The sequence below is a fragment of the Amphiura filiformis genome, chromosome 16 (assembly GCF_039555335.1).
Source record: "Amphiura filiformis chromosome 16, Afil_fr2py, whole genome shotgun sequence".
Taxonomy (NCBI): Eukaryota; Metazoa; Echinodermata; class Ophiuroidea; order Amphilepidida; family Amphiuridae; genus Amphiura; species Amphiura filiformis.
Genome location: NC_092643.1, coordinates 61,477,554 through 61,490,104, shown reverse-complemented (window position 1 = coordinate 61,490,104; position 12,551 = coordinate 61,477,554). Strand labels below are relative to the sequence as shown.

The window sequence follows — 12,551 nt, the reverse complement described above, 5'->3', positions numbered from 1 at the left end:
GCGACACTTGCCACGGTGCTGGGCCGTGGAAGAAACACCCTGCGGCGGGTACCACGGGGCATACCCAGCCGGCAGCTGACCCTGAAAGGATCCGCCACCAGGGTAACCCCATGGTACTGCAGTACCAGCACCGCCTCCCCTTGTTGCCACAGAGACTGTGGCGACTAAGGCGAGTGCTGCGGTACCGGTGCGGTATCAGCGTGGGTACCCGTGAGGGTTCCCAACTGTGGACCGCTGTACCCTCGCCACACTGCGCTCCCTGTTTGGGGATCAAGCTGTGTGCTGGCGTGGTACCGGGCGCGGTACTAGCATGGGTACCCGTGAGGGTTCCCGTTGTGTACCGCTGTATGTGGTTCCAGCGTAGGTGCCCGTGAGGGCTCCCGGCTGTGTACCACTGTACCCATGCCTCACTGCGTTCCCCGCAAGGGGATCAAGCCGTGGGTATGGGTACCCCCCCATACCGGCTGTCCCTTGGCTAGAGGGAGCTTGCCTAGTACCACGGGTAGCTGAGCGTGCATACCCCGATCAATCACCTCGCCACCTGAATAGGCAGCGTCAATCAATGGAGCTATGCCCTGTTGATTTGACAGTGATCGATCAAGAGAGGGTAATTGACCCATTGACGGTAATGGATCACCCACGCCCGCTGGCTCTCGAGGACATAAGTGGGTTGTTGATCAGCTAGGCTGTTCAAGCTACTTACTGTACCCTCTAGAGCTTCGCCCAAGGTCGCTGTGTGTGGCGGACCACTCACGGCAGCTATGGGCGGGTGCATAGCGGCTACCACTGAAGTCAAGCCGTAGCCCGTCTTTGTAGCTGCCACCGAATGCACCTGGGTCGCTGTCCCGTGAGAGACTGCGAGCCCAACCCCTGAATAATCGCCAGCCAGTCCCTGTGGACAGCCAGCAGCTATTCTAGGGCCCAGGGTATCACTCGGCGGTCCCGCCATGGAGCTGCTGCGTGTGACAACCCCAGTTGGTTCTGCTAAGACTACACCCACAGCGTTAGCAGCGGTATCGTCTCTGCTGAACCCATGCATGCTAGGGTTCAACCCAGGCAAGCCCGGGTACCTTGCATGTTGCCCGTCGCTGGCTACTACTGTGGCTGTTTGAGCCCGTAGATATGCCTGCAACAGACGGGTGTCCTCCTGCTAAAAACCCGTGAGGATTTTCGCTAGAGGACTGGTATCCTCCTGCTACAAAACCCGCTAGGGTTTTCGCTGGTGGTTACCGCTCTGCTGCCTGCTACTTTGCTCCGACGTATAGTCAGTGCTTTCGCTGGCTGCTGAGCCTTTGGACGCTTAGCAGTCCCGAAGGAACCGCCTGCTTGTCCGGGGACCGGAGACCCCTTAAGCAGACCTGCCATCACCCATAGGGGCTGTCACAGCAGAATCTACCGTATCGACTGGTATCCTCCTGCTGCAAAACCCGCTAGGGTTTTCGCTGGTGGTTACCGCTCTGCTGCCTGCTACTTTGCTCCGACGTATAGTCAGTGCTTTCGCTGGCTGCTGAGCCTTTGGACGCGCTTAGCAGTCCCGAAGGAACCGCCTGCTTGTCCGGGGACCGGAGCCCCTTAAGCAGACCTGCCATGACCCATAGGGGCTGTCACAGCAGAATCCACCGTGTCGACCTTACCAGTGCCCTTGGTAGATTTCTTCTTCGTCTTATGGCGATGACGGAGCCTATCCCAATCGTCAAGCTGGAACTCGGAGAGTCCTAAGCAAAAGAAAGACATCTAGAAGATCGTGAGCACTCCCTGTGGGTGAAACAGAGCGGTGTGGGTCCCGCTCCGTCACCAGGGAAGGGCAAGCCCGACAGGGCGAGGCGAAGCGAGGAGAAAAGGAGGGGGCACTACCCCCCAACACGCGACTCAAGCCCAGTAAGCAAACCTGAGCACGGAGGCTGGTCGCTAACGTTAGTGGTAAAGTAAGGACTGGCTAACTTTATTACTAAAATGTCAGACGGGTCCCTACCAATCCCCACCGTATGAATATCTGATTAACTCGTCTTTATTGGACGGTAATGAAGACATAACGATAGAGTAATCACCCTAACATAGCAACAATAACCTACCGTACATGAAATACAATGTGTATGTACAAACATCTATTGTAACTTACAGGCTGCAATGGTTGTTTTACGTGGGAAACAAAATGAATGGCGTCAACGAGCGGCCATTTTGAATTGCTCGTGTGTCCCGTATACAAACGGAGGCACGATATGTAGCTAAGTTTTGGATCGTTTTTTGTCACTTTTCCGCCAGAAAATGCCGTCAAAACTATCCTCAGCGAACAATACCGGTTTGGTTTTACCTAAGGTGTGAAACTACAACCGATATCTCGCCTTTGTCGAGAAATTGATACACAGTGCTATGAACAATCGATAGGCACGTCTGTGTCAGTCGGAGACCAAGGAGGATAAGGGACGATCATATGGTGTGGCGTCACCTTTTGGGTGAGTCCACCGGGGATCGGGGTTTTTGTTATTTATTCATTTATGTGGGACAAAATGACTATTGGTTTTTTCCGCATCTCGGGATCGATGCAAGAAGTATCTTAATCAACATCGGAAACGGTAAGATCGACCGGTGTACTGAGTCTTTATAAATGGGTAAGCTTATTTCCATGAAGGATCACACTCGGCCACTGCAGTGACACTGGAATTATCATGGCACTGCAGACTATTGCTTGAACTTTATGAAAGAAGTAGTCCTGACTTGGTAATACTTCTGTGAATAGACGACATTACTTGATAAGAAGTCACACAGACTTGTAATTAATATCGATATTTAAATCCCCATAAAGATTTATATTATTTTGAAATAAATCCCAGATATGCTTAAAAGTAAATCTTAAAGGACTTGAATATTAAATCCAATGGACTTGCTGTCACTTGCATTTTAATCTTTCAAGGATTTGACATTTTAAGTCTAAGGATAGTCTTATTTTTTAATCCAAAGGTTTTGTCACTGATTACAGTCCGCCTTGGATTTAAAAATTAAATCTTTAAACTTGAAAATAAGTCTTTGAAGTATTAACATTTGCTCTTTGTAAATTTAAACTTTTAATCTGAAAGTTTTATTTTTAAATCCCTGTGGGACTGAAATTGATAAAACTTTGTAAAGACTTATTTTAATCCTATATTGATTGGTCCTAACTACAGTCTTTGAAAGTTTTGTAAGTAAGTCTTTTGGATTTGAATTCAAATCCCTGTAATTTAGAGTGTATAGTAAGCAATAGTTAAAATAATGGCAGGTGAAAGCAAAGCTACCAGAGTGCCATATTTTACATATCTGTACAGAAAATATGTCAGTTTACAACCATTATTATAATAAATTATACCAGATATAGTACACTCTTAGGGGCATATACCAGTTCATCGACCCATTATGCCTTTAGTGGGTCACTACTGCTCTGAGCGAAGATAATAAATTTAAAAAAGGAAAATTTCTGACCAAATTTATGGTCCCCAAGAATTGTCTGGTCAATTATCCTTTTATATATGAAAGAAAAACACCACATTTTATAAACTCTTGTGATAAGAACGGGTCACCAGTGAAATTGGTTTTGAAACCAGATTTTGAACACATCCATTTTCAACTTCACCAACACTCGTTTCAGTACCATGCCATCTGTACAAGGACATTACTTTGTGAAATTTTTGTAACCAGTTTTAGTTCTGCTGTATTCTGTTAGAGTATCAGTATAGATGTAATCCCAAATCTGAAATGTTTTGAGTAAGGGGTTCACGAACTTTGAGCATTTCCTATTATAACTGTTTACATATTTAGTTGATGTAAACTTATTTGTATTTTCTGTGTTTTGTCATCTTGAATGAGCAACAAACAAGGTAAGAAAATTATATCGATTTCATTGTATTAATTTTGTAATTCTAATATTGGGTGGATGACTTAAATTTAGATTAGATCAATACGTTAATAGATATTCATAAATATGTCAATTCAACAATTTAAAATGAGTGCTGTAAGTCCAACCATCATAATGTGTGCATCTTTTTACATTTTGTGGTTTAGATACCTAGGTCCTGTTTTTCTATCCGATCCTTTCTTTCTTTCTTTCTTTCTTTAGGGGTGGTGCAATAATAATGTGTACCGGGGTGAATTCTCAAAATGGTCTGCCAAAATCGCCTGCCCCCCCTTTGGCCGTGCCAAAAACCTTTGCCCCCCTTTCGGCGTGCCAAAAAACCTTTCCCCCCCCCCTTTGATGTGCCAAAAAATCTTTGCCCCCCCTTACACATGCAAGATTTTGGGGAACCCGAATTTAAAACCTTAAATTGTCTTATCATGTAATGCGAGCGCCAGCGAGCAGGAAATTTTGCCTATTTGAACGTGTTCAGTAACGCTTTCCTCGCCTTTTAGGGCGTAATATAAAACAGTGCCCAAAACATCTGTGCCAAAATTGCTTGCCCCCCTTTCGACCTGCCAAAAATCGCTTGACCCCCTTTTCGATCTGCCAAAAATGCTTGCCCCCCCTTTTGGCCTGCCAAAAATCTTTGCCCCCCTATAATTCAGCCCCGGGGTACACACAATTATTGCACCACCCCTTACCTAGCTGGGGTATTCTAATGCTATCTGATTCTGCTTTCTTCTTCTGGCAACAAAAACTAGGAAATTTCAAAATGCTTCTCCTCCAGGTTATACCCTACAATTGCGTATCTTGCACATATGTATCAGCTATATCCAGTGCCCATAAGGTGCAAACAGAATTGGGGTCAAAGGTCATTAAGGGGGCATTTCGTATATAACCAAATACCTTGAAATGACGTCACTTACACATGTGCATCGGCTTTACCCAGTGTCCATAACTTGCACACGGAATTGGGGTCAGAGGTCATTAAAGACCCATTCATGGATCCCAGCGAAAGTGTAAAAATTTAAAATTGTTCATAAATTGCTTAAAAGGGAAGGATAAGTTATTCAAATGCAGGGGTCAGGTCAAAGGTCATACAGAGGTCAAATTTTAGAAATGCTTTTCCTGGACAACTTTAAGGGGGTACGGGCTCAAACTTGGTGACAACAAACTTAATGATCAAAGGAACATTTGAAACACTTTGCAGGGGTCAGGTCAAAGGTTAACTGGGGTCAAATCTTATAATTTCATTTTCTGGATATCTGTAAGGGGTACAGGGCTCAAACTCAGTGACAACAAATCTCATGACCATGGGGAACATTTTGCAATGGTCAGGTCAAAGGTCATGCAGAGGTCAAATTTATTTTTGAAATGCATTTTCTTGCCATCTGTAAGGGGTACGGGGCTCAAACTATGTGACAACAAACTTACTGACCAGGGGAACACTTTGGAACATTGTGCAGGGATCAGGTCAAAGGTTATCTGGGGTCAAATCTTAGAATTATATTTTCTGGACATTTGTAAGGAGTACAAGACTCAAACTCGTGACAACAAACCTCATGACCAGGGGAACATTTTTGGAACATCTTTCAGGGTCAGATACCTCCAAAATACTAACATGCCCCAGCTAGGTTTGTGGTCTATGACCACCATTTGCCTCTAGTTTCTATTGTTTTGGATCCATAATTTCTCAAAATTTGAAATTTTTGACCCCTTGGTTGAAAAGCTAGCGCTACTCCTGCCTGATTGGAACTGGCTGCAAGGTCTTTGTCATTCACTGCACCTGGCCCACAATTCAAATACAGTAATGGAGAAAGACGATAATACATTTCTGATATTTGCCTCCGCAATAACCTTCTACCACTGGGCCAAACTGCTCTTCTTAGAAATCAAAGTAGCCTCTCACCAATAGTATATCTAACCACCCACCCCAACTAGACAACCATTAATAGAGCCATAATCTTACCCATAAGTTCAGCAAAGCCACCTACAGGCAGCCTACATGTGCCTGTTACAAATTGAAGTAGCCGAGCCCTCTTCTCATTGTCCATCTCTCTGACAGCACGCCAGAACCATTGAATTTGTTTGCTCTCGCGTGTGTAGTGTCGGTAGATTGTACAGCGGAACCAGTCTTCTGTATCAAACTCTTGCATACCACACAACATTAACTGTAAAGGAAAATAATTGGGTTTTTTTTCATGAGATTGAAAAACAAACGGATACCACTTTTTTTTCCTGTAACAAAGATGAAAAGATCTGTGCCACTTAAAATCCACACCAAATATGGCAAACACAACCTTAATCTGCCACACAGGGATTGTGAATTTCAAATGGGGTTACCTGAATGGGTGGCTCCATTTGAGATCTACACCCCCTGTATGGGAGATAAAAGTCATGTCTTCCAAAAGGTGTATGGATTTCAACTGGAATAGCCCAGTTGGAAATCAATTACGTATAATTATATTCTCAAATGTTTAAGAGAAAGTTGATTTGTTTACTGACTGATATCTACCAATGCTGGATATTGACAGGACTGGTTGTGTCATACTAGATGATATGCTTGCTAACACCTGTTAACACCAATGTCAATGAGATGGCTAAGATCGTGAAAATTGACATTTCATATTTTATGGATTTAGAGCGATTTTGTTGATGCCCCAATCTGTAATTTGGGGAATATATTTATTACAGGATAGGATACAATCAAGGAAAATTTGAGGGGATTTGGTGCATGACATGATAACCGACGATTCTACCTTAAGATTCAGTATCTTTACAAAATCAGTCCTTCTAATGTATTCCCTTCTCCTATATATCAATGATCTTGCATGTTAGCCCTCAAGACCAATCCATTTGATACTCTTCATCTATCAGTTCTACTCACATTTTTATCAATCACTAACCTAACAAGGAAAAACAATACTTGTTTCTCAAAAGAAAATACCGGCCCCTCCTTACCTCTAATTCTCTTTCGTCAAAGTATTGCAACCATTGTAGAGGCACGACTTCATTGAATCCATCCAAGAAAGACTTCATCTGCTCCTCAATGCCACGGTTAAACCTCCATTGAGTCATCAAACTGAAAACAAATAACATGGAGGTATAATGATGTATATTCATTGTTGACAGCACTCCGTGAGTGAAATTTGAGTAGCGTAAAAGTATAAATTTGCTTTCTAAAAACATGGATGTACCATTGAAAAAGGAACAACAAATATGTGTTGCTAAAAACAGCCTCATCCCCCCACTTTTCTGAAACATGGTTGAGGATTTTTATACCATCAGAAACCTCTGGCTACATTATCTTATCAAAAAAAATGTTTCACGGGCCCAACCAACCCGATTTTGTGTTTTGGGAGAATTCAATTATTTTAGTTTTGCTATAATCATGTAAAATCAGTCATTTTTTTTGCCAAAATTGATTGATTTTGACTGAAATTTTGTGAAAAAATTCAGAAAATTTTTCAAAAAATTATCAAATGTTTGTCAGATTTTTCAGTTTGTGGTGATATTTTATGGTCATTTGTGACCCGGCAGCACAAATGAGCCGTAAATTCCCTAAATTGTATTCTGAGTTACGGTGTAAAATGTGTACGAAGGTCATATTGATCGGTAACTTAAGCTGGCCCGACATCCGTCTCATTTTCATAGTCAAAACTAATCAATAATCCTATTGTTGAAGTGGATAATAAGCTTCTACCTTAGATGGCTATAGAACTTTTAATAGCTCTGGTCTTTGTTTGCTTTTGCTAAATCCTGTTCAAGTGGTGGGTTACCAGGCATTGTATTTTGTACAGGTATGCATAACCAACAATTAACAATGAGAGAACTTTCTTAAACCTCGTTGACTTGGGGATGATTTGAAATGACCGCCAATTATGACTGTTTGATATTTATTGCCAGCAATGTGGAAAAAGAGACACATGTAAAAACGTAAAAAGCTATAATTTTGTTGAAGGAGCAAAGTTTAACAAACCATAACCCCGCTTCTGGATATCGTTTGAAGTCAAATGATATACCATTTTTAAGTTTATGATGTTTATTTTTAAACACGAAATAAAACAAAATTGACCGGGGAGGAATTTACGGCTCATTCGCCGTGGACGGTCACATTTAAAGCTACAAACAAAACAAATTAGAAAAAAAATCCTGACCGACCCTTAACGATGACGGCCTACTTACTTAATGTACTCTTCCTTGTTTTCATCTGTTACTGTCACATCACTGCCTCCTTCCTTAAGGTCTATTGTCTCTACTTTGCCTAAGATCTCAAAGTCTGCACTAAATGTCATTTCTAACCCACACTCATCTATATTGTTATCTCTGCAATGCAAAAAATAAGTTAAAATCAGTTCATTTATTTGAATTACTGTTCATAATATACACAATAACAAGGAGGATGGTACAATCAATAATACAGATTTTTTGTATCAATTCACCTAATTGGAAAATCTTGAACACATTTGCGGTATAACCCCTGACTAGGTATCACTGATTTACACATCTTCACTGTGCTAGACTGTGAAATTCAACATGCAGAGTGAAGATTTATCTTACAGTGATACGTCATCAGAGTTGTTATCGTAAAGGCCATCAAGTCCCGAATGGTCTATGGAAACTCAATATTTTCCTCATTGACTCTGTGAAATATTAGGGCTGCAAAAATCTTTTATCAGGATTTTTAAACCAATGTGTAGGTTAACTCTATATTATTCACAATATTCTATAGGGCCTTCAAAAATACACTTTTGCTTTGATCGCATCTAAAATAAATAAATCTGAAATTGAAATTGAAAAAAGTTAATTTCTTGTATGATTTTAACTGTTTGTGTTAGACAGTACCAGTATGAAACTCCATACATGGGGAATGCCCATCAAGGCCATTCATTATGAGACGATGTCAAACCATCCAACTTTAAATTTGAAACAAATCAAAACTATTTGGCAACTTACTTAATCCAAACCAATGAATTGTAGAATTCTGGATCTATACTCTCCAAATCTTTGAGCGTCAACTGTTTACTGAGCATCCTCTTATAGAAAGGCATAGTGAAACCGCTATAGATAAACTTGCCATGATATAATGCCTGCATAGGATGAATGCAAAGAAACACAGATGTTGTCAGATGGTAAACTTGATATCAATCATTTACAGGTTGACTTGCATGCAGACTTAATGCTGACTTATTTTCTTCTACATGTTAAGATTTGGCATGGGTTAGGTTCAGCACCATCAGGTTATGGTGAATTTTTTGTTTTTGAAGTTGACAGTGACATCTGTATTGATTTATCCGGGTACCACAAAACTGATAATGGAGGCTGCACACTAAAGGACAAGGATTCATATGCAGCTGCCTCTCAAGAGGTTGCTTGTGCAGGTGGATTTTGACTTGCTGATAATAGTCACTTGTGCAATACCTCTATAAATACTATTAAAAACAAAAAGTTTCACAAATAAAAATGAAAATATCTCAGGGACTCATCGCAATTTGCGTGAATCAAAATTGATTCTCACAAACTTATCTGGTAATAATTTACCGACTTTTGTAACATAATGCGTGTAAAATGAGCTTTAATTTAGGAGAATCTACTTTTATTGGTGCAAGCCAGGTTTAGGAGAATCGTTGTACGAATTGATTCTCTGATTCTTGCCAAATCTGAATCCATCTGCAGAATAGTTAACATTTGGGAGCAGTACTTATATCCCTTGGTTCACCTCCAGTGTGGCAGTGGCATCCATGCTTTTTTGCAATTCCACTGCAAGCGTGCAAACAAACCACTCTTGTACATGTGTGCGTATGCTCTGCGCGGTCAACTTAACACACACGATTTGATACTGTAAACAACATACGCAATACTACGTCAATACTGAACTTAAGGCGAACCAAAGAATAGACAAGAATATCACAGCTTCAATCTACAGAATACAGAAAACAGTGTATATCCTGTAATATCACAGAACAAAATATTATCAACTTACCATGGCTATAAAACGTCCTACAAAACGAAAGTACTGGAGATGGTCAGGGTTGACGGACGAGGCAGGGTTGATTTGCAGACAGTAGTTATTCTTATTGGCATACTCAAACAAACAGTACATGGGATTGAGTACCTCATGTGATAACATAAAGAACCATTCCCTGAAAGAAAAATAAAGAAAAAGAGGTATTAGCTAAAAGAGAACCCAAACAAGGTCATCATAATTTTGTAAAGCTTACTGTAATGTTATAATCTGAGACTGAATAGAAAAGACTAGCTTGCGTCTGACGTCACTGTATATCAAGCTCCCCTTGACACCCTTGATTGGTTAGTAGCACGTAAAAGGAAATTTGATTCATCTGGTGCCTTCATCAGAGAAAAGGAATCACAGAAAATTGCGTATAAATATGGCACTTTTACAAGGCAAAAATCACCTTTGCTATAGTCTGTATATCTACCTCAAGTCACCGGCACTAGCTTTGAAGTTCAGCATGTTCTGCATTAGTTTAGCATTACTTGTGGCATGTACATACTTTTATGTTTATGTGTGTGATCAACGTGCCCCATATGTACACGCAAGAAACTACGCTGAACTTCAAAGCTAATGCCGGTGACTCAAGGTAGATATACAGACTATAGGCATTGTTGACATGGTGCCTTCAGGAGAGCTTGAATGACAGGTGATATCAGATGCAAACTAGTATTTTTATCTCTGGCTCTGATGATAGATGAAGTACTAACAGTTCTCATCAAGGTCCTCTCTCACTTTCTAATGCAGACAACATGTTTATTGCTTTAAAAAAGCTAGTTCACAACAGATTCACACGATGCTGCATGGCTTGATTAACGAATGAGCAGCTGGTATTTCAAGATGTCATTCATTTAACCAATCAGAACCCAATTTTGCATTTACTCAGTACACATGTTGCATACACACACAAAATAGTGTGAAAAAACTCTGATAATGGGTACAACTTTTGCTTGATCAGATACGCTACTCACCTAGCTACACCTCCGTAATCTAAACCTTCTTCCCCTCTGAATATGATATACAATCTTCTCCTAAGATCAAAGGCTTGAAGCCTCATTATCTGTAAAATAAAATACAAAATTCAACACAAAATGTTACTTGTTTATAATAATTGTGGTTATCATTAATTCTTGCAAAAAAAGTCGAAGAGCTAAACTTTGTACATGCAGAAGGTTACAAGAACAGTACAACAGTGATACTTGTTAAAATTCTGTGCGTTACGTTGCGGTTTAAAATGCTGATGTCTTTTCCAAGAAACACTGATCTTGACATGACTTGGCAAGGTTTATGTTTCTAGTCTTCCTGAATGAAACAACATGTATTCAAAGAAACATAATCTTAATATGACTTGGCATTAGTCTATATTTCTAGACTTCCCTGATAAAATATCTATCAAATATTGTTCACAAACATAATCTTGACATGACTTTGAAAGTTTGATTCTAATCTACACTGATGAAACGCATCTTCATGTATTGGTCCAAAGAATCTTGTTCAAAAAAAAATCTTGTTCCAAAAAACATAATCTTGTTCCAAGAAACATAATCTTGACATGACTTGGCATAAGTCTATGTTTCTTGTCTTACCTGGTGGAATGAGTCTTCAAATAGCGTATTCCTAGAAACAGTAATCTTAACATGACTTGGCATAAGTCTATGTTTCTTGTCTTACCTGATGGAATGAGTCTTCAAATAGCGTATTCCTAGAAACACTGATCTTGACATGACTTGGCATAAGTCTATGTTTCTTGTCTTACCTGATGGAATGAGTCTTCAAATAGCGTATTCCTAGAAACACTAATCTTAACATGACGTGGCATAAGTCTATGTTTCTTGTCTTACCTGATGGAATGAGTCTTCAAATAGCGTATTCCTAGAAACACTGATCTTGACATGACTTGGCATAAGTCTATGTTTCTTGTCTTACCTGATGGAATGAGTCTTCAAATAGCGTATTCCTAGAAACACTAATCTTAACATGACTTGGCAGTGCATTGATTTGACATAAGTATCTAAATTGTCCCAGTTTCCATCTAAAACTCCTTTCATACGCCACAGGGACACCATAGGCACCCTTGGGTCTGCAAAAGAATATCAAACAAAGAGATGCAAGTATGTTACCAAAAAATTCATGTTGACTTTGCAATGCTTCAATTTTTTTGTATTATGCACAATAAATAATATGAACTGGAAACAAACTATATGTTGGTGTAGTATAATTCCCATACATCCAGATTGACGCCAGCTGTTGCTGCCTTTGTAATATCAATCTATACAACACCCCTCACTGACATCTGACCTATATTTACATATTATGTGCGTATCAATACTATCAACATTGTTTTTAGTAAAAGGCAGATTTACCATCATTTAAAATCCAATGCTTTTTATTATTATTTATAACATGAATATTTTTTATGCATATTGGCAAGTTTACGACATATTTTGATCATTTTACACGAAAATGTAGCTGATAAAATGTTTTTAATGCAAGCAATGAAAAAAATCTAATCTCAATGATATTTACATTTAAAATTGTCCACATTATCCATGATTGAGTTACATTTTGATTTTTTCATATTTTGTAGTTTGACATCGATGACGATGGGTAAATAATGTTAAAATTAACCTTTAAAACGTGGAATGTAAAACTAACCTTTTAGCTTTTCACTTT

At 39.9% G+C, this 12,551-nt stretch overlaps 1 protein-coding gene across 1 annotated transcript in view; it reads right to left on the bottom strand.

Annotated features, from left to right (window-relative positions):
- LOC140136300 (E3 ubiquitin-protein ligase Su(dx)-like) overlaps nt 1-12,551 on the bottom strand; it is a 37,488-nt gene that overhangs the window by 20,732 nt on the left and 4,205 nt on the right. Inside the window, exons 6-12 of the mRNA XM_072158024.1 lie at nt 11,805-11,958; nt 10,850-10,938; nt 9,849-10,008; nt 8,822-8,955; nt 8,051-8,191; nt 6,827-6,947; nt 5,835-6,036 (exon numbers count right to left, since the gene is read on the bottom strand). Coding sequence (XP_072014125.1) covers nt 5,835-6,036; nt 6,827-6,947; nt 8,051-8,191; nt 8,822-8,955; nt 9,849-10,008; nt 10,850-10,938; nt 11,805-11,958 — 1,001 coding nt within the window. The remainder of the gene's footprint in view (nt 1-5,834; nt 6,037-6,826; nt 6,948-8,050; nt 8,192-8,821; nt 8,956-9,848; nt 10,009-10,849; nt 10,939-11,804; nt 11,959-12,551) is intronic.